At 51.2% G+C, this 20,666-nt stretch overlaps 7 protein-coding genes across 7 annotated transcripts; 5 read left to right on the top strand and 2 right to left on the bottom strand.

The window, feature by feature from the left end:
- Positions 1-407: 407 nt before the first annotated feature.
- N7539_004207 (uncharacterized protein) lies at positions 408-2,594 on the bottom strand (the record flags this gene model as incomplete). Its single annotated transcript, XM_056933809.1, has 1 exon — positions 408-2,594. One exon carries the CDS (start codon positions 2,592-2,594, stop codon positions 408-410), a length of 2,187 nt encoding a protein of 728 aa, XP_056791350.1.
- A 4,308-nt stretch (positions 2,595-6,902) lies between these two features.
- clf1 (putative cell cycle control protein (Cwf4)) lies at positions 6,903-9,003 on the bottom strand (the record flags this gene model as incomplete). Its single annotated transcript, XM_056933808.1, has 2 exons — positions 6,903-7,145; positions 7,219-9,003. The coding sequence occupies 2 exons, from the start codon at positions 9,001-9,003 to the stop codon at positions 6,903-6,905; spliced, it is 2,028 nt and encodes a 675-aa protein (XP_056791349.1).
- A 544-nt stretch (positions 9,004-9,547) lies between these two features.
- Positions 9,548-11,110, top strand: N7539_004205 (U4/U6-U5 snRNP complex subunit PRP31; the record flags this gene model as incomplete). The annotated part of the gene is made up of 1 exon (XM_056933807.1): positions 9,548-11,110. One exon carries the CDS (start codon positions 9,548-9,550, stop codon positions 11,108-11,110), a length of 1,563 nt encoding a protein of 520 aa, XP_056791348.1.
- Positions 11,111-12,437: 1,327 nt separating this feature from the next.
- Positions 12,438-13,285, top strand: N7539_004204 (uncharacterized protein; the record flags this gene model as incomplete). The annotated part of the gene is made up of 2 exons (XM_056933806.1): positions 12,438-13,041; positions 13,110-13,285. 2 exons carry the CDS (start codon positions 12,438-12,440, stop codon positions 13,283-13,285), a joined length of 780 nt encoding a protein of 259 aa, XP_056791347.1.
- Positions 13,286-15,027: 1,742 nt separating this feature from the next.
- On the top strand, positions 15,028-16,190 carry N7539_004203 (uncharacterized protein; the record flags this gene model as incomplete). The annotated part of the gene is made up of 4 exons (XM_056933805.1): positions 15,028-15,655; positions 15,718-15,932; positions 16,003-16,095; positions 16,152-16,190. The coding sequence occupies 4 exons, from the start codon at positions 15,028-15,030 to the stop codon at positions 16,188-16,190; spliced, it is 975 nt and encodes a 324-aa protein (XP_056791346.1).
- An 854-nt stretch (positions 16,191-17,044) lies between these two features.
- On the top strand, positions 17,045-17,725 carry N7539_004202 (uncharacterized protein; the record flags this gene model as incomplete). Its single annotated transcript, XM_056933804.1, has 2 exons — positions 17,045-17,191; positions 17,282-17,725. 2 exons carry the CDS (start codon positions 17,045-17,047, stop codon positions 17,723-17,725), a joined length of 591 nt encoding a protein of 196 aa, XP_056791345.1.
- Positions 17,726-19,121: 1,396 nt separating this feature from the next.
- Positions 19,122-20,237, top strand: N7539_004201 (aldo/keto reductase family protein; the record flags this gene model as incomplete). Its single annotated transcript, XM_056933803.1, has 3 exons — positions 19,122-19,173; positions 19,249-19,681; positions 19,757-20,237. The coding sequence occupies 3 exons, from the start codon at positions 19,122-19,124 to the stop codon at positions 20,235-20,237; spliced, it is 966 nt and encodes a 321-aa protein (XP_056791344.1).
- Between the last annotated feature and the right edge of the window lie 429 nt (positions 20,238-20,666).

Here is a 20,666-nt window from a genome sequence, read left to right as displayed (position 1 = left end):
GGTCCGATTAAGAAACAAGAAAGAGACGAAGCCGACCCCAAAGCTCGTGCTCGGAGTGGATACTACAGACAGACATTAAGCATAGCAAGAGAGCTATGCTGAAGAATCGATGTATGGCGTTTGAAAAGGCAAATAATCAAAGGGGGACGGCCACGCAAAGGCAAAGGGAATGAGTGAGCAAGGAAGAGATCATCATCAGAGAAATCGCAGCCATGAAATGATCATGCCATGCAAGAGCTCAAGTCACTGGTAGCCAGGACGCCAGGCTAAAAGATGGTACGGGAAGGGAATGTGTTGCTTGCAATGGCGATTCAATGAGGGGCTCGCAAGCATATATCGCAAGTAGTGGAAGGAACGAAAGAAAGGAGACGAACACAAGGCAAGTATATAAGTGACTGGTAGTGGGCTCATATCTTCCCAGTCTGTAGATTCAGCCAACTCATGTCGGCATTGACATTGCTGCCTCGCCCGACTACGGGTGACTCATCAGGAAATTCAGGAATGGGAGCATTAGGCCGCGAACTGCCCTTGAACGGAGGCATCTCGTGTGGATCGCTTCGAAGATCCCGCGTATAGCGGGAATACATGCTTTGGCTGTAGGCGCTGCTTGGGGGGCGATTTGGCTGACTGCCTTGCGTGTCCGTCCAACGGGTGTCATGTGGGTCGTCCTCACTATGCAAACTGATTGAGTCGACACTGGAGATACGCGCGCTCTGCCCCTCCGGAATCGTGAGACTGTGGGTGGAGGATGCAAATAACGTTGTGGGACTACCCATGTAGACCTGACCCAACGGTTTTGGTTGATCGAGAAAACTCATGTTGAGCGGGTTCAGAGTCGACATCGGCCAGGCACTACCGCGATAGTCGGATTGGGTGTAGATAGAACTCGCTACGGAGCGATGAGTTGGCTGACTGGCTGGGGCTGCAACACCCGTGGTATCCTTGAAATATTTTCCCCAGTTGTCGTCAGTGTTACGGTCTCCAGGGAGAATATCAAAGTCCGCCGAAGTCGCGCTCGTGCGATTCATGCCCGCAGTGTATATCGTGGATGGCGCAAGGCTGCTTGGCGCGATATTCGAGTTGAAATTGCTCTTGTGGGGTGCGGTGGACGTCTCATTGCGGATGCCAAGCTGAGGAGGCGCCGACGTCTTTGGGGACTGCGCGTAGGCGCCCGAAAATATCGCAAACGAATCGTGTGCAGATGCAGGGACTGGGCCGTCAGAGCGACCCATCGGTTGCGCAGATCTAGCCAAGGATTGCATTCCTTGATCCTGGAAGCTCTTCCGGTTTGAACCGTGTTGTACACGCGGGCGTCCAATCTGCTCGCGCTTGGTTCGCTCACGCTTCAGCAGCCACAGGATGAAGAGAAGAATAAAACAAAGCGCACACGCGCCTCCTAGAGTCCCGCCCACGATCTTTACGATTCTGTCGTGAGAACTCATATCTGCAGTTGCACCTACCGTCGGAGCCGGGGTGGAACTGGGCGTGACACTCGCTGTCGTCATACCAGGAGACGTGATCGCTGGAGGTGTTATCGTTGCAGTGGCCGTGGGGGTCGTTTTCGACATGGAAGAGGATGAAGTGCTCCCGGTCAGAGGTTGTTGGAGACTTTTCCCTTGGAAAAACTCGGTCGAGTTGACCCAGCTATTTGAAGAATGGTTATAGAGAGCCAAGGAGTCAATGGCCTGGCCATTGGAGAGAACTACCATGCCATTGTTCCCTTGAGCGAGTGCGTAGTTTTTCCAGGTCTGGGCCGGAGCGAAGGTCGCATTGTAAGGTGGGAAGACATCTGAGCTCCTTTTAACAGACGGCGCACCAACAGACTTGGCAGGGCTTTGAGGCTGACCCTCAGGGGTGATGAGCTCGTAGTTGGTGACAGAATTGGGGGAGGAATGCATGTCGAACAGTTCTGCAATCTTGCTGTCCCCCGGGCCAGACACCAGATTGAGAGGTGTTGATAGAGAAACATCGAGCGGAAGACTTGAAGGCGAGATTTGCCAACCCGGACCATCGCTGTACATCCAAATGCTATCGCTGCCGCCATTTCCTCCAAACATACCAAGATGGGTCGCGTTCCACGAGTGCAGCTGGGGGTATCGAAGATTTGGGGCTCCCTGACTGACCAGACTTAATGGGGTGTATGGCGTCTTGGTTGATATCTGAAATGCGTCCGCCGACAGCGCCGATTCCGACCCGGGAATTGTGGTGCCAGCATAAGTGATAATTGAGGAAGTGGAGGGGATAAAGGCGGCACCATGTCCTGTTCGGCCGGTCAAAGGGGATGATCCTGTGCCCAGCGTCTGCCATTTGCCTTCTTGGAAGGAATAGCGCTGAAGGCCTGTGTATGTTTGATCTGATTTTGTGGTGGTCCCGCCAACCACATACAAAGCTTCATCGGCATTTTGACTGCCCTCATATCCGCCCTTGACGCAAACTGCACCTGAGACGGCCACACCGGAATCTAGTGGGGTCCATGTGCTGTTCACTGCGAGCGCTCTGGAGAAGAAGCCATCTGCCGAGTATGCGTAAAGGGTGTGCCCCGCTACCACCAAGCAATGGTCCTTCAATTCGGAAGGCGGCTTCGAATTGGTCATGGCGAGGGTTGTTGAGCAGAGAAAGGAGTGTAAGAAAACGATCGCTACGAAAGAAACAATCGCGGAGCCAGGCCTGCAATTGATGCGTCACGTATAAGTTGAACCAGAGTTGCTGACTACGACAAGAAGCTTTTCACGTAGGACGGAAGAAGTCTGTCGAGATCCAATTTCATGTCGTTGTAGAAAGCGTCGAACGGAAACCTCACAGACTCGCCAGAGTGTCGAACGGCGTTAATAGCAGGGTCAAATGATTGCGAATCAGGCGAACATCAAATGGAGTCGTCCAGAATGGGAGGGGGAGGTGTCTGTGTGCTGTTGTCTAGCTTGTGAATACTTGGCGATTTGAAGACGATAGAGAACGGCAAGCCCAAATGTTCGATTGGCGTATATTGGACAAAGTAACTGCGAATATGATCACATCCAACAGGGATGCGGTGCGAATGAGCGAAGGTCGAAACTGGGAGCCGAAGCGAACGAGAATAGCGTAATTGCCGATGAACAGCAGAGAAGGGAACTGCAGCAGCCAGACATGAGCCTACGGATGGATCCACGATCTACGAGCTGAACGAAAGACTTACCGAGTACACCCGTGCACAGCACGAAGAAGGAGAGACAAATATCGACAACAAAAACGACAGTGAACCAGCCGATCCTCGAGGGAAGGGAATTGCAGGGAGCGAACGAAAGGAAAATCGGACTCGGCAGGACAGAGGGAGGAAGTGAAACAGTCGACCTTGCAACCGGGCCATGAGTTCCCCCCCCCCCCCCGTCTCTCCCTGTCTTTCTCTTCTGTCTCGAACTTGGAGTCTCCCCTAAGCCGACCTCAGGATTAGATTAGCACCTCAGGTACCCGCGTCCGTGCCCGTCAGGAACCCCCCAGTGAGGGACCACGGAAGAAGATGGTTTGATTTAATTTTAAATCTCCCCAATTTCGTGCCGCCATCGCTTCATGAGGTCCATGAGATCATTGATGTCTTGTTGAGCGCACGCAGAACATCCTCTCCTTTGGAGTATTCCATCCTCGTCGGCAGATGCTATTCTCATCGTTCTGATTGTTCCTATCAGCAAGCACGGTGTTGAACCAACGCTGTCCAACTCTGGACTCTGTCCTCTGGGCGGGTTATCATGCGCTATCGCACGTGCAACTCCCTTCATCGGGTTCATGATTCAGGCAGACGGTCACTTTCCGTCCTTCCGTCGACGGCCACCATCTCACACGGAGATGCTACAATTCTCCGCCTCGATGCTGTCTCAACTTGAGCTTGATCCTGTCACTCGACAGACTTGCCTCAATAGCCCGCGCCGGATACCCTTGACCCTTCAGAAATCCAAACCACAGCTCGTCGGCAGGTACCACGGTCGGTGCACTCGCGATCGTGTTTCACGATGCCATTTCCTGTTCCTGGACCCGACCACCCATCCCACCCCTGATTCTTGTGGGGCGCAATGCCCACAGAACACCGAGATGAGTGGGAATTTTCACAAAACTAACCACGCCAAGCTGCAAGCGATTGATGACTTTTGATTGGCCTTGTCTACCAATCAGACCTCCTGCAAGGGTAGTGCAACCTTGCAGTGGACAGGCGCAAATTGCACCCTGTATTTTCCTCCGTTTTCACTGGCGAGTCTCACCCTGGACTTGGGGTCAAGCACATATCTACACGTCCAAGGCGGTCCGCATAGACCTCGAGGAGGACCTTTGCCCCGTGAAGATCAGATGACCAAGAGCTCTCGTTTTCGAATGGAATAAGAGAACTTTCCCTCGATGGCAACAGACGAACGACCTCACGCTTTCTCCAGATGCGCCGACACTCAACAATGCAATCCTGCAAACTGCCAATCGTCGTCACTCAAGCTCGATCCGGATCGTCAATCCCTCACGCTCCCGGGTGTCCCATGACTCCCATCTTGAATTTGGAACCCCCAAGCTAGACACCACGGAGACCAAACAGGGCGAGCCGACTTTGTTCACCAGTCGCGAGCCGTGGTTGGCGCGGTGGAGCTTTCCCGATTCATATCCTGTGTAAGGAGTAGTAAGCCTGTATGCCTGTATGCCTGTATGGACTCTATGGGATGGTGTATTGGTGAGAATGGTGACTGGATTTTGGAAATCCGCTCCCCTGGATCCCGCTTGTCTTGGCTCGTGCACGGCACGGCTCCCCTCTGACCCCAGGAGTAGTGGAGATCCGAGGGAGCGCTCCTCCGAAGGCAAGCGAGGAAAAAGAGGCTCGAGACCAGTTTGACTTGAAGATGGACTTATTATTCAGTCGAGCCCTTGAACCCTGTTTTCCACGGGAGGTCAAGGAGATCATGACATCGATTCGGCGCCCGCGTCAGTCTTGGGATGTGGACTTGTGTCTAAATCCGTGAACACTGCCAAGTGAACACTACTAATGGGAAATTTGAAGACGCGCCAAAATAGACAGTTTGAGTTTCATTCACGACCGCTACCTGACTTGTTCTCGAATCTGGTTATGGGCAGTCTGTGCCAGAACAGTGGCATCTGAAACTCTGTTGATCGGGGATGCCACGGTCAGGGTGACCAATAGATATTGTATTTGCCTGACATCAGGGCCGGAAAATGCTGTCGGTGTCTAGTGTCTACAGTCAAGTAGTCTACACTCTAAAGTCCCTTCATTGCTGCACTGAATCAATCGATCTATCATCATGATCGTGACAACTATTGTAAAGAGAACTCATGTCAAGCACACTCCAGCTTTCGGCCGTGTTTGGTACCATGCCTAACCAGGATGGAGAGAAAAGCCTTTGACTTCGGGCCGACGGATAGACGGTGAGACGGCAGTTCTACTTAGCACTCGGGCAATTGACCCGATGAAGATAGTCACTTACTACAATACTGTAGGTCCGGGTCTCTTTGATGCTGGAAATGTCCATCTGTCCATTTGCATGTATGTAAAGTACCTACAGTATATGCTGACGATCGGTCTTTCCAATCATCTGAGACCACCTCGGACTTTGATAGGTTCGCCACCGGTGATCACAATAGATCTGTGGCGATTGGCGTGTACTAACGTTCCTACCTGATGAACTTGAGTAGGTCGATAATCTGGAACGGGAGTGGAATCTTGAGAATGGATGGGATCCAGATTTCTATCCATTGTTGACATGTTCTGATATACCTGTACCAACTATCAACTACTAAGAGGCGGCACACCAGCCCGCATTCTATTCGCGCTTCCTCCCGTCCACCACTGCTGAAATATATATTTCTAGAGCTCTAGGTATGTGTCATCGGGACCTAAACGTCCAGCTATACCTTACCTACTTTTTGCTTCAGCAATATACCCGTACCTAGACGATCGTCGAACCCCTGGGTAGTCCAGTCCCTATACTTGTTATGGTACATGAAGATCAAAGCAAACCAATGGACGACGCCTCGAACGGACTAGAAGCAATTCGATCACATCAAGTCTCGCGGGCAGAGGTACGTATGCGTGTAACTGTGTACTGTCGCTGCTGCTACCGGACTGGGTATATTTGAATGTGCTGAGAACCGCATGCGGTAGATTGTATATAACCGAAAGTCAATGAAACCTGGACCATCCAACCTTGCAATGGATGCAGATGGTAAGATAGTGAGCCAGATTTGGTCGATTGAACCTCCCTACCGTCACAATGTCGGCTTCCAAAAATCACCTACAGAAGGGATGAAAACCGTCTACCTCTAGTACCTACAATCCGCCTGACGTGCATATATCAAGCGTCTGGAGCCGTGAGATAAATTTAGCTCAACATGAGACGCAACTGGCCCACTGGAGTCAGTGAGCCGCTGGAGCTTGAGCTCAGATCGTGCCGTCTCAGAGTGATTCGGCGTGGACGGGCTGGGGAACGATTCCGATCCAGAATCCATCAAGTAAGACTACTGATGTAGTTAGAACCTAGAACTTAGGAGTAGGAGAAAACCCGATCAGATACACAGGCACTCGGGCTCCATGACCGTCGGAGTCGAAGTCAACCTAGACTTGGCCACCCTAAAAAAAGGGAATGGGTGCACAGAACCAGTCGGGAGTGGAAGATTCCGGTGGGTCTTACTATGAAACGCAAAAATATGGCCACGCGGGGAGAGACCGGTCTGAAAATAGGTGAACGGACCCGAATATCTACCATTTGTCACTTCACTCGTGGGGCGATGGTGAGAGAGTGAAACGGAAGCTTTGAACAAAGCAAAAGCTTGATGGCCACGAAAATAAGGAGCGAGTGATATGCAAAAGTTTTGAAACCCAGATCAGTAGACGAGGGATAAAAATATATACGCTAACATAACAAGCCAATCCATCAGGTCTCTGATTACGCGGAGAAGGAAGCCTGCTGCTGCTTCCACTGGTGCGCTTGTTGGAGCAGCCGAGACAGATTCGCGGCAGACTTGTCGTCGGCAGGGAACACATAGTCCATGTATTCCTCGTACCGGTCGTCTTCCAGCTTGCGGCGCTTCTTGACCCGGCGCGGCATCTGCTTCTCGATCTTCTCGATCTCCTCGGGGGATCCATGAGTATGTTCGAATGATCGCCAAGCATTGAGCAATTCGACGCGCTGGAAAAAAAATAATTAGCTCACAATTCCAATGACAGAATGTATACTGCCGTGAAGCTGGGACTCGACATACCTCCTCCTTGAGCTCCTTGTCTTTGAAGACCTTGTGCGCCCGCTCGAACACTGCTCGTGCCCGATGCTTCGCCTCCTCGCTGACTGGCCGGGATTCTTCATCTTCTTCCTCCTCTTCGTCGTCCTCTGGAATGTTGATCTCGAATCTGGCGTAGTTGATCCATACTTTGACGTGGTCCGTCTTGGAGAGTAGACGTTCGTACAGGGCGCGAACTCTGTCGTACTCGCCCTCGTCCTCCTCAAAGTCAATGTAAGACTTCCAGACTAATTCTGGCATGTCCAGCGTGGGCTGATCAATGCCAAGCTCATAGAGAGCCCGCGCACGCTCCAAATCATCCAGCCCCCGTTCAAGTTCAGCATACTGAATCCAGGCTTGGCTATTGGATGGATTCCACTCAATTTGCTTCTCGTGCAAGGTGCGGCATCGCACAAACTCGAATAATTGACGCTCGAGGTCAATGTAGCCGCGGAAAAGCTTGTCCTTGGGACACATGCCGATGGATTGACCCAGCGTCTTTCGGGCGGCTTGTAATTCCATCTGCCGGATTTCAAATTGCGCTTTCATGAGCCAGACCTTGGCAAATGTAAACTTCTTATGTGGGATGAGCGCGATACACTCTTGGTAGATTTGCCTTGCACGTTCCGCATCCTTGGCTTCCATCTCTTCCCAGATGGCGTAAAAAATCCAGAGGTAGATGTACCGGCGCCAGTGTCGCTTTTCCTGGGATGGAGGAATTTGTGCGATTGCCCGCTCATAGATGTCGCGAACACGTTCAGGATCTCCAGCAGTCTCCTCGAGTCGAGCAAAATCGAACCAGATATCGTAATTTCGAGGGTTTTCCTTCAGTTGCTCTTCGTATTGGACACGACGTTTAGATAAAATAACATCCTCCACGCCGTCTCGGTCACCGAATTGCTTCTCGAATGTAGTGTAGGCCTTGTGAAGTGTCATCGACTTTGATCGCGGAAGACGATCCAAAGCGTACTTGTAGATAGCCCGAGCGCGCTCGAATTCCTTCAACTTTGCTTCGAACTTCGCATAAGCCACAAACAGCTTCTCGTCCATGAAATCTTCGCCAAGGGTTTCAATAGCGAGACCGTACACCTCACGGACTAGATCGCTGGTGCCGTATTCCTCCTCGAACCGAGCCCACTTGATCCAGTTTCTGGGCTCGGGATGAACGATGGTGAACCGCTGGAAGATGGCGCGCGCGCGCTCGAATTCATTGTACCGCTTTTCCAGCTTGATGTATGCACCCCAGGCTCCCTCGTCAGGTTCCCATGACATCCATCGCTCAAAGACTTGCCGAGTACCAGGAATATTGCCCAAAGTCTCCTCCATGTAAACATACTTATACCAGAGCTTGTCCACGCGGGGGAGGATTGTCACAGCGCGGTCCAGAAGATTGCGAGCATGGTTGATGTTGCGTGTCTTCATTTCGGCTTCGATGTAGCGAATCCAGAGCACCACAGACGTTGAGTCCACGTCCAGAGCTCGCTCAAAGATCGAGCGCGCTCGACGGAATTCCTTTTGTTCCAGTTCCCAGGCAGCATAGCGCATCCAATTGTTCATGTTAATGCGGTTCCGTCGCACATAGTCCTCAAATTCCTTGCGCTTTCGGCCTTGATACTCGTGCAGTTCCTCGAGATCGGCGAAACGTTGTGTTGGCGCCTGCAGACCGGGCTCTTGTCGATCGACAGCCTCGCGCAGCAGCTGCTCCGCAGAGATCTGAATAGGCGCCGGCGCCTTGTTTTTGACCCGAGGGGGTCCTCGTGATGCCTCCATCTTGGACAACTTGATTCGCGCAATCTGATAGAGGTGTTGTGTTGCAAAGAGGATTCAGTCCGTGAGATGATTGAGCTGAGTGCTTCCAATACGAGTGCGGTCACGAGGCACAGGGTGGTGGTCCAGGACCAATGGAACACTTCCGTCCGCGAGCGCACTTCGAGAAGGGGGCGTCCACAGCCTGTTCAAAGCTCGAAGAGAGGTGTGTTAAAGTAGAGCTACAGTTGGGATTGCCTTGAGCCTTGGGTAAATTGCGCAGGCCTGCGTTTGTGGTTGATCTCGCCACCCGCGAATCTTCTTAGCGGCTCGCGGGACAAGACTGGCCAGAGGTCACGGGCGGGTTCTGCGGCCCGTGTGAATTGGACTGCCTGGCATGAGTGAAGCTCACCCACTGACTAAGCGCAGCTCTTCCGCGGCGAAATCTGGTCAATGCCGACATCACTACCGCTTCGAACATTGACAGGCTTCAGTGGCGCTGTGAACAAAATCTCGGCTACCGCTCCTCGTCTCGCAGTCTGTGTGATCGAGACTAGAATCGCTCATCATGTCGGCGGCAGACGAGCTTCTGCGTGATTTTGAAGAAGATGAAGATTTTCAAGATGAGGAGGAGACCGAGCAGCAAGACCTTGTGGAAGAACCCACTCACGATGAACCCTCCAAGCCTTCGAATGAATTCGATCTTTCAATAGAGACGGCGGATGAATTAACACGACTGCATAAAGCTCTCCGCGATCACTACTCTATTCGGTTCCCCGAACTCGAGACACTCGTCACCAACTCCATCAAATATGCAAAAACTGTCGCAATTCTCAAGAATGGCCCCCTCGATGACATCAAAGCGCTTTCAAATTCTACGGATAACATCACCGGCGAGTCGCTCAAATCTGTGCTGGATGGGCCGACACTTATGGTTGTGGCGGTGGAAGGTACGACAACTCGCGGTCGAGAGATGACCACCTCCGAGCTTAAAGTCGTTCTCGATACTTGCGAAAGGATCTTGAAGCTCGACCGTGAGCGCACAGCTCTTACGGAAAGCATCCGGTCTCGTGTGAACTCTATCGCGCCGAACCTTACCGCTCTCATCGGACCTCATACAGCTGCGCAGTTTCTGAATCAAACTGGTGGTCTGCTCGAGCTCGCCAAGATCCCGGCTTGCAACTTGGGAGCTCAGGGGTCGCGGAGGCAAGAAGGTCTCGGATTCGCAACAAACATTGGAATCCGCTCCAAGGGCTTTCTGTACGATTCACCGCTCATTCAAGAGGTTCCAAACGATCTGAAGAAACAGGCTATCCGGATTGTGGCTGCAAAAATGGTGCTAGCCACTCGTGCAGATGTTGCCAACTACAACAAGGACGGGTCCCTAGGCGAGGAGCTCAAGGAACAGTGCTTCAAGCGGATAGAGAAGCTCACAGAGCCCGCACCCAACTCTGGAGTTAAAGCACTACCCGCGCCAGATGACAAACCTTCCCGCAAGCGAGGTGGACGTCGTGCTCGTAAGGCCAAGGAAGCTGTCGCAATGACGGAGCTACGAAAAGCTCAGAATCGCCTTGCATTCGGCAAGGAGGAAGCAGAAGTGGGATATGGTACTGGAGAAGGGACTATTGGCTTGGGTATGCTCGGACAGCAGAATGACGGCCGGATTCGCGCTCTGCAGATAGACCAACGCACTCGCGCCAAATTGAGCAAAAACAACAAAGGCTGGGGTGCCGCTACTCCCCTCAGCAGCGGTACTGCCTCGTCACTGCGCGGGTTTGGTCAAGGGGGTGCTGGAGGCACGGCAAGTGTACTCCAGTCGAAAGGTCTACGCTCGTCCGGCGTTGGATCGGTGTCGGCAACAGCAGGTACTGCTAGTACAATTGCTTTCACTCCTGTACAGGGCCTGGAACTTGTCGATCCGAAGGTCCAGGCCGAGATGAACCGGAAGCGAAAGGCGGACGAAGACCGCTGGTTCAACTCAGGAACATTTACTCAAGTTGGCGGCAGTCAGAGCAGCATCAACACTCAGAAAGATCGCGATGGGTTCAAGGTGCCGGCGCTTCCGCTGAAGAAGAAGGTCGACACCGGAGAAGGCAAAATGGGACCCCCGCCGAAGCCTTTCAGCGGATAGTAGTCACCACTTTTTTCAAGCCATTACACTAACTTTACAATTGTCCTCTCCGGATAAAAATTGGCATACTCTCGGCGAAAATTGACGGGACACTAAAGGAAATACCGGCGTTCGGAGGAAAACCATACCCTAGTTCTCAGCACGATCGTAATGGCAGGATTTACAGTCATTTTCACAATCACTTGTTCGATACCAATTGACTCGCAGTATGCTATTGGTCATTGAACGGATAACAATGTATTCATACGATCATAACAACAGTCAAGCACCACATGATTCAGCGCAGACAACCAAACTGAGACCGATCAATGCATGTGGAATTGTGGACAAGTCAACAGTCAACGTTCCCTCGCTGGTTCCCAATCACACGCATCAATTGTATGCTGCTGGGCTGAAATAAAGTTTTTTACACCTGATCCATCCGTGCCACATGCATAAGCTGAAGAGTTCCACTTTCGCGCTGAGTCGCACGCCATCGGTCCTTCTTTTTGGGTAGTAGACATCTTCTCATTCGATACAGGGTTTTGAAGACCGTAGATTGCGGAACATATGCTGATCCCTATATGCTGGCGCACTGCGTAGGACTCGAAGCTTTTCATCTTAAGAGTTGCGGCATAACTTGTTCGCACTGGGTTCGAACAACATGGGCCATAGTTGAGCTTTGTTTCTTCCGAGATGAAGAAATGAAAACATAGGGTAAAGTTCAACTCAAGACCAACGAGTACATATTTCAGTGGAACCCGGAGGTGTTTTCCCGTCAAACGGTCAAAAACTTTCTGGATCCAAACTTTGAGGCTCAACTTGTGGCACTCGGTCCAAATGGCGTGCTTCGACCCTACCATTTGCTCAACGGCTATCGCAGCTTCGAGGAAAGTGGTACAGGTGCTTTTAAGTGGGGGACTAGTAGTGATTAGGTACCTAAGGTACCGATGACTTTCACCGTCGCTACATGCACAGGCCCATATTGAGGTACCATGCAAAACTTTTCTTATGTGGCCATTCTACCTATCTACCTTACCTACCTAGCTCTCCAAATGCTCTGCGACTCTCATCGTATTTCCTCTAGGCGGTCTTCTCTGCTCGGCCACCGAATCAATTGATTTGGCAAATCGCCTCAATCCGTTCGATTGGTCCGGAGGTTTCATTTGCTTATGTGCTTTTCTCCTTTTTCTCAATACGACAACTACGCATAACTCGCCGCTGGGTGTAATTTCAAATTTCTATCCTGCGGCGTCAACAAGAAGAATACAGCCAGCCCGGCGCTACCACCATCTGACCATTCTGCATGAGCTTCGGGCCCTTTATAACAGCCGCCACCTTTCTCATCATGACTGTCGATACGATCAGCCCATCACAACGAGCTCTGCTGCTTTTGGCGTCCGTCAAAATGCAAAAAGGAAAGAACTTGCATCCCATCTTCAAGTCACTGCGACCTCATACCGAGATCTCCTCCGAGTTTGAGCAACTTAAATTCCATGCCGCTGCGTCATGGCAACTCCAGTTGTCACAAGATGATGATGAGTTTTCAGCGAAAGAGTTTGTCCCTGATACTCGGCTCGTGGCTTCTCCCTACAACAGCGTTCCCCATCTTTTAGATCTCGACACACTTGACACGCAGAGTCGTCTTTTGGCGCTTTCCCTGTCACTCTTCACACCGGTGCGCAGCGATTACGCCACTGGGGATTATCTCGAATTCTTCAACTGGCCTGAGGTTTTCCAATTCTTGAAAGCTCTGGCCAAAGCTGGAGGCCATGCTTGGAAGAAGCAGTCCTTCTATGTAGTGTCATTCCGCTCCCAACTTCAGCCAGGCGTGGACAATGACCATCTGCATGCCCTAGATGCATACTCTCATCAAGAGGCGGTCAGCAGTGGAGGGCTGTTGAAGTACTGGTTCGGTACGAAGAACAAAGACAGACGGAATCTGGCAACTTGTATGAGACAAATCCTGAGGATCTCATAAGTACTCTGGACCGGGAAAGAGTACTAATACTTGACGCAGGTATATGGCGAAATCGAGACGATGCCCGCTTGGGAGGCCGAGGGCCTTGGCATGCGAAAGCCAGGGCGGCGGCAAGAACCATGTACGAATCGATCGCTTTTTCAACATTGGAGCTAGTCATTGGAGACCACGTCGACACTTGGGATATTCGGGAGTGGAGGAATGACCACCCATAACTTGGATTCCTTCGGCCTTATTGCATACCTGTTTGACGCTACGACGACAAAACTTTTGACCTATTACTCATAAGTTGCGTCTTTATCATCTCTCATGCACGCATTTTGGTGACTTAGTGGGTGTTCTCATCTTTCATCCCGTCTACCACCTATCTGGTCTCGATTTCATCGCTGTCGTGAGCCTCACTTCAGCTTTCGATTTCCAATCCGGTGGTATTCTCCCTGGACAAAGCCGGGAACATCGGTTAATCATGTGGTGTTTACGACAAGGAAATGCAAGAAGTCACAATTTGCCTTATGCTTTGGTCCAACTAACTTCTCACGTCCTATCTCCGGTCTCGAAAGAGATGTTGTGAATATGGAGATTCAATTCTCCTTGAAAACGCATGAGCCTCTTTGAGTGGTCATTCGTTCTGCATGTGACTCCCACACCTAGATTACTTGAAGATTAGGTATGTATTGATTTTTCTTGAAAATTTGCATCTGCAATTTTCGATCACCTCGATCTCAGGGATATCAATACGATTATTTGCCCTAGACTGGTGACATACTGTCGTTTGTGATGATGAGTGGGAAGAAAGATATGTATTGGTTGACACTCGAGACTACTATGCCCTAGGTCAGAACTTCGAGTAGTCATACTGTAACAAGACGTTATCACTTCAATTTCAGTATCATCACGTGACCGACTATGGTTGTCACCCTCTCGAGTACGGAGGTCACCCAGCTCTACATTGTGGAACTCTAGGTAAGAATGAAATCAGGTCAGATTGGCTACCTAGTAAGCTTGTAATAACTACTTAGGCAGTCGGCTCGGACGGGGTATGACGGGACGCAAAGGAACTAGATCCTTCATCCGTAATTTGAACAAATCAATAAAGCCATTGCGATATCACCAGCCTCAGCTAACAGTCCAAGCCGACCTGCAGTCTTGCCAGGATCCTTCCAATTCACATCCTCGGATGCTGAATCTCGCTACGTCCAGTGTCCACTAGCCGACGAGATATCCCGGGAGTGGAAGTCTTTCCGACTTCATGACACATGCGGGGCGATTTTGCATCATTATTTACCCGAAAGACCGTTTTGACGTGTTCAGTGGTTATCACGGAACTCCAACGAAGCTCGTCACTCGATGCTTGCGCGTTGAATTACTCCACCTTTGAAGTAACCGAGCTACTATGTATGTACAACTGAGGTGGCCAAAGCTACGTGGGCAAATCATCAACTAGATCAATGGGAAATATAAAAGACAAACCTGCAGCCCGCATCAGACGGGTCCTCCCCGCAAAGCTGGGGAATAAATACTTTGCGGGCGACAGCCGAGGGGGTACAACTTCAACAACGTCAACAACAACAACAACAACAACAACAACAACAACAACAACAACAACAACAACAACCATACCCGGTATATATTGAGGGTGGCACCACAAACGCGCGAGCCTTTGCGTGGAAATCTGGGGACGAACCTATCTCTTCCTCGTCAGATAGATACAATCGGTCTAGTAGGTAGTCACTCCCCCGAATCGGATTGACATGTATGTCTTAAACAACTCATGCAAAGGCCCGACTCACGCGCATCTACCGACCTCAACGAACAAAGGCACCTAAATCATATCCTCGAATTTCTCGTCTGTGGATATATATCCAACCACATTCAAAATCCTCCATCTCGTCATCAACGACAACTTCCAGGTATCGTACCTGAATACAACGACCAGCCAGCATACACTGAACTCAAAATGATCGGTCTTCTTGGAGACCAGATCGCTGTCAACGACGGACCTCTCAATTCAGAGAATGCGGCTCTTTTACGCCCATCCGATTTAGCGCTCCCTCTCGAAGAGCTCAGAAGACGATACCACGAGGATGGCTATCTCTTCCTCAAGCAGATTATCCCTCGCGAGGACGTTCTCGCCGCCCGCGATTCATACTTCTCTTCCCTGGAGCCCAGTGGCATCCTCAAGCCCGGCAGCAAGCCCGTAGACGGAATCTTGGACCCAGCCAAGTCCCACGAGGACTATCCCGGCATAGGAGCAGGCCATGCCAACGGCAATGGACGACCGGGCGGCGAACGGGCCGCGGCCTTTGTGGATCTCGCTCTCGATGCACACTATCAGAACTGGTATGCAGAGAAATTCTGCAAGCATCCCGTCTTGCATGATTTCATTGCAAAGTGGACCGGCTGGGGCGCAGACACCCTGAACTTGCGTCGAACTCTGCTGCGCAATAATCTTCCCGGCTCAAAACCCATCGGCGTTCACTATGATCAGATTTTCCTACGCTATGGCGATCCGACCAGCGTGACGGCCTGGGTGCCCATGGGTGACATTAAAATTAGCGGCGGTGGGCTGATTTATCTTGAAAATAGTGAGTGATGCTCACCTGTACCTGCGCGGCCCTCGATGAATCACTGACTGCTGTGGTGACAGGCGACGATATCGGCATTAATATAGAAAAAGAGTTCTTTGCCAAAGCGAAGCAGTCTGGAATGACCGATGAAGAAGCACGGTCCGCGTTCAACTCAAACATGATGGCGACTGGCCTGCTGTCCGAGACTCCAGCTGCCTTTGCTCAGGAACATTCCCGGCGCTGGTTGGTGTCGGCTTATGAAGCGGGCGATGTAGTTCTGCACAAGCCTCACATGGTAAGTTCTGGATGATTCAATTTCCCCTTGCAGTGCCACAGCTGCTGAAATGATCCACCCCGGGGTGTAGATTCATGCGTCTACGCTCAACCTCGACCCGGACAACGTGATCCGGCTCGCAACAGACCTGCGCTTCTGCGATTCTTCAAAGCCGTTCGATAAGGTATGGAAATTGTCTCAGTGTTGTCTATAGATGCTGAGATGCTGACAAAGCTCTAGAGATGGATGAATCACTACCGATTCAACGATGGCGTATAGATTTGGGCTTGATTCTGCGCGAAGTGTAGACATGTGACGACTGTGAGGTCTAGCAAAATGAACTCGTTATCACTGATCAAAAATGACTGTCAAATGCCGATTCTACACATCTGCCACCAGAACAAACAGTTCGACACATCGTTATAGCTACCCAAAGTCAAGCATACTGCCTCTTTCTTCGTGTCTGAAGCTATGCACAAAGTTCGAGAGTGTGAATAGTTGAAGATGCATCCTCCCTTGCTCAAATTACCCCTTACCTGAGTGATCAGCCGTGAGCGAGCCTGTCAAAAAGTCAAAACGGCACAAGGAATGTGGCCGAGTTTCATTCCTCAAGATGCCTGGTTCTTCATTCTTCGCTCTCTCTCTTATCTTTGAATATCCCTAGATGACGGGGGGTGGCCGCAATCTAGACTGCGCGCTCCGTCCTCCAAAGGCGAATAAAAGCTTCATCGGGTGGATCACAGAGAGTGACACTTTATGACAATCGGAGATGTTTCTCCGTTAAAGTTCCTACCTTAGTATGTACAGAAAACCTAATTGAATCTCAACGTTCGTGCCGGTGAATGGTCGCCCGCGAGGCGTGCTTGTAGGCTGGGCTGTGGAATTCTGACAATGACATGCGCAAGTAGAGGGGACTCATTCCACGCGAGGTCTCAAATATTCATGAGGGGACCTTTCCACAACAGCGCCGACCGACGAAGTATATGAGTCGCCTTGATTCCCGGCGCGCGCGCATTCAGTGGCGGCTGGGACATGATTTTTCTATGACGAGCATTGGTCTCCTTGCGAACCCATCAAGACATCATAGCAGAAGTACAATTCTCGATATCAAATTGCCTCACGCCACGAACGCAATGTTGTTGTCAACATTGAGCAATACCTCCTGGGTGACAATCGGTCTTTGGGGACTTGCGGCTGTCTCCCCCGTCTATGCATTCCCTGCGCAGCCCGCAATCACGGAACGAGCGCAACTCGCACCAGCGATAGAGGCTCGCGACCCGGTAAGAACTCGGTACCTTTCTGCTTGAAGACGTTTTTGCAGTCCAAGCCAGTATAGTGGGCACGACCTGCTAATCATCGCCCTTTCATAGCGACTGATCCCCGACACCGAGGCATACCTCGCCAACCTCTTCGACCTGCTGGGCATGAGTATCGATATCAGCTCAACTCCAGGGACAACACTGACGCCTACACCCACCACTTCAGCCTCGAGCACAGCCTCTCCGACAATTTCCTCCACGGACAGCATGACTGATGACTCCCGGGTGCATGATCAGAAGGACACCCGTCCAACGCCGATGCCGGCGCCTGTTGTTGAAAATGCGGGATTCATCACCTCGGCGAATGTCCAGCATGGAGACGATAAGCCGATTCAGAATGTGCAAATCGGTCCGGGTTACCAGGGAGAGAAGAAGTTGGAGGCGTCGGACCTACCGGTCATCTTTGCGGCCGTGGAGACGGAGGTTGCGGCTCGGTTGCGGAAGGCATGGGATAGTTCTGATGAAATTGGACTGAAGGATCCCTTCGGACTTTGAGATGAGAGTGCTGGCAGTGAAGTTCAATGTTGGGAACGGTGTATAGTTAGTAGTAGTAACGTAGTAACGTGAAGGAATGCAGTCTCGTGACCTGTTGCGCATCATGGATCCGATCTTGGTAAATTCCGGGAAATCGTTCAGCAGGTTTGATTTTGAATCGACTGTCTTCTTCAACGAGTATTGCTATCAAGCTGAACCCGCCGAGTTCTGGTTCCATATGCGTGAAATCATGGACGCGACCTTCGGCACCGCTTCATTATGGAATTTTCCTGGATGCAGTGGCCAGCTATGCGGACTCGACTCATCAACTGCAACTACTTGCAATCCTCGGAGTATATCACCTAGTTCATCAGGTGGGCGCGTCGACTCGTCACATAAGTCATAGATCAGTGAGGACATAGGAAATCTCGCCTAATACATGGATGTATGGATCGACGTTTCTTTCCTAGGGTTCGACAAGGACTTGTCGCCCTTGGCCTTAGGTCTCCAATTCGAGTCGTCACATGCAGCAAACGCACAAGGGTCGCGTTCAACCATCGCAGCCTCCGTTTTGACGGCGTATCTGTCCTCGTCAGGCTCATTGAAATTCACTTCAGCAAAGAAGGATATGTTGACCTCGAACAAGCCGATCAAGAGCCTTGTTCGGTTTCCGTCTTAACTCCGATGACGGGCCCCAGTTCCAGCTCGACGGAACCAGCCCGTTCTACGCGATCAGTTCCCCAAAGATCCGAATAGTTCCCGACCGATGAGGTCGGTTCCATCTCTCGTCAGAATGGCTCCGCTTAGGAACGATCCCTGAACCTGGATACAGACCAATTGTTTCGGTTGGGATCAGACGCTCATCCTTGGAGTAGGTCTCACGGAGAGAACCGAGAGGGAACCGAAGTTCAGTCGACACGGGACAAGAGACCATTCCCCTTCGGAGTTAAGTCGGGAGAGCGGGACATTCTGGAGATCCGTGTGCAAAGACTACACGTGACTGCAGTAGTAGTAGTAGTACTGAGTTACTAACGTTACTGCCGGAGTTGGGGCGTTGTGGTGCGGGCAAAGTGTCTGGTGGGGTTCGGGGCAGCAGATGATGGCATCGCTGCAAAGTGGGGGACAGCCTCGAGCTCTTGGAACTTCGACGACTGTCTTTCTCAGAGGTCGTCGCAATCTATAAAAGACCCGCACTCTTGCCCTCTGACGACTCTGACGACTCTGACAAGAGAGTTGCGCATCTTAACCTCGTGGTATAAAAGAGGCCTTATTATCGATCATCGATCACCGATCACCGATCACCAACGTAAGGTCAAAGTCTCTTACTCACGTCACCTCAATCGACCACGAAAGAAACTCTCGACCACCTTCCAATTTGCGCCCTTGTCGTCCTTGCACACTTAAAGTCGCTTGCAACATGCCTACTCTCGTTGGCAAAGAAATTGGCCCTATCGGCTATGGCACCATGAGTATGTTGGCTTATCTGGGGTATCCCACGGCGGTTCTTTCACGACGGGACTGACTGAACCTTGGTTCCCGCATAGGAATGACCTGGCAGCCTGAGCCTCCCAGCCAAGAAGTCTGTTTTGAAACTTTGAACAAAACGCTGGAACTCGGCGCAAACTGTTGGAATGCGGGCGAACTCTATGGCACGCCAGAGTACAACTCGCTGCACCTCCTCAACAAATACTTCTCCAAGTATCCCCAAAATGCGGACAAGGTCGTGCTCAGCATCAAAGGCGGCTTGAAACCGGGCGAGTTGGCGCCGGATGGCTCGGAGAAGAACCTGCGTCGGAGTGTGGACGAGTGTCTGCGCGTGCTGGATGGCAAGAAGACCATTGATATCTTCCAAGCCGCACGCCAGGATCCCAACTACCCCGTCGAGCATACGATCGAGGTCCTTGCCAAGTACGTGCAAGAGGGCAAGATCGGTGGCATTGGCCTCAGTGAGGTGGACGCGGAAACTATCCGAAGAGCGTACGTCGTCTCTCGACCTTCTATCGGCCTGCGTCAGAATGGATCCATTTGATTGGCGACTAACTAGCTATCTAGACACAAGGTTCATCCCATTGCAGCTGTCGAGGTGGAGTTGTCTCTCTGGTCGACCGATCCCCTCGAGAACGATATTGCCAAGACATGTGCAGAGCTCAACATCCCTCTTGTCGCCTACTCACCACTTGGGCGTGGCGTCCTGACGGGCTCATTGACCTCCGCAGAAGACATTCCAGAGGGAGACTTCCGTCGACACTTGCCACGCTTCCAAGGAGAGAACTTCCAGCACAATCTGAAGCTGGTCAAGGAGGTGAAGAACCTAGCTACGGGCAAGAATGTTACACCGGGCCAGATTGCCTTGGCCTGGGTTCGTACTTTGAGCAACAAGCCTGGGATGCCCACTGTGATTCCCATCCCTGGTGGCACAACTGTCGACAAGGTGATCCAGAACATGAGCGGCGTGGACGCGCTCACGGACGAGGATATGGCTGAAATTGATGCGATCTTAAAACAGCATACAATGGCTGGAACCCGCTACTGAGCCGAAGAGATAGTTGTCTAAGTATCAAACCTATTTCACAGTGAATTAGCGAGGAAAATCTTGCCAAGCAATGGGATAAAATTGAAATTGGAGTTCAAGTCTCGAGAGTCAGATCAAGTGTAGAAGAGTCAACACGCAATCTCACAACGTAAGACCCGAAAGAAATACATGGAGATTGTCTGAATTGCAGAATTCTTCTTTGCGTTCATCACGCGAGAGGCTACGGCGGGAAGGCACAAATAGCGACCGGGGGTGAAAAGGGACAAATAAGCTTACCATATGGATATCATGATAATGGGTTAATGTAAACTTGGTCGGTGAGATTGAGACTGCGACTATACAAGCCACGCCTCTTCGGTGTATGCTCATGAAGATTTCATTGTGGAGAATGGTGATGAACAAGAGAAGAAAGAAAAAGCAGAAGAAAAT

This window comes from Penicillium diatomitis (assembly GCF_028827545.1).
Source record: "Penicillium diatomitis strain IBT 30728 chromosome Unknown utg000004l_segment0_segment0, whole genome shotgun sequence".
In the NCBI taxonomy this organism is placed as follows: Eukaryota; Fungi; Ascomycota; class Eurotiomycetes; order Eurotiales; family Aspergillaceae; genus Penicillium; species Penicillium diatomitis.
Note: the sequence above shows the minus strand (reverse complement) of the source record. Positions and strands in the feature narration are given on the sequence as shown.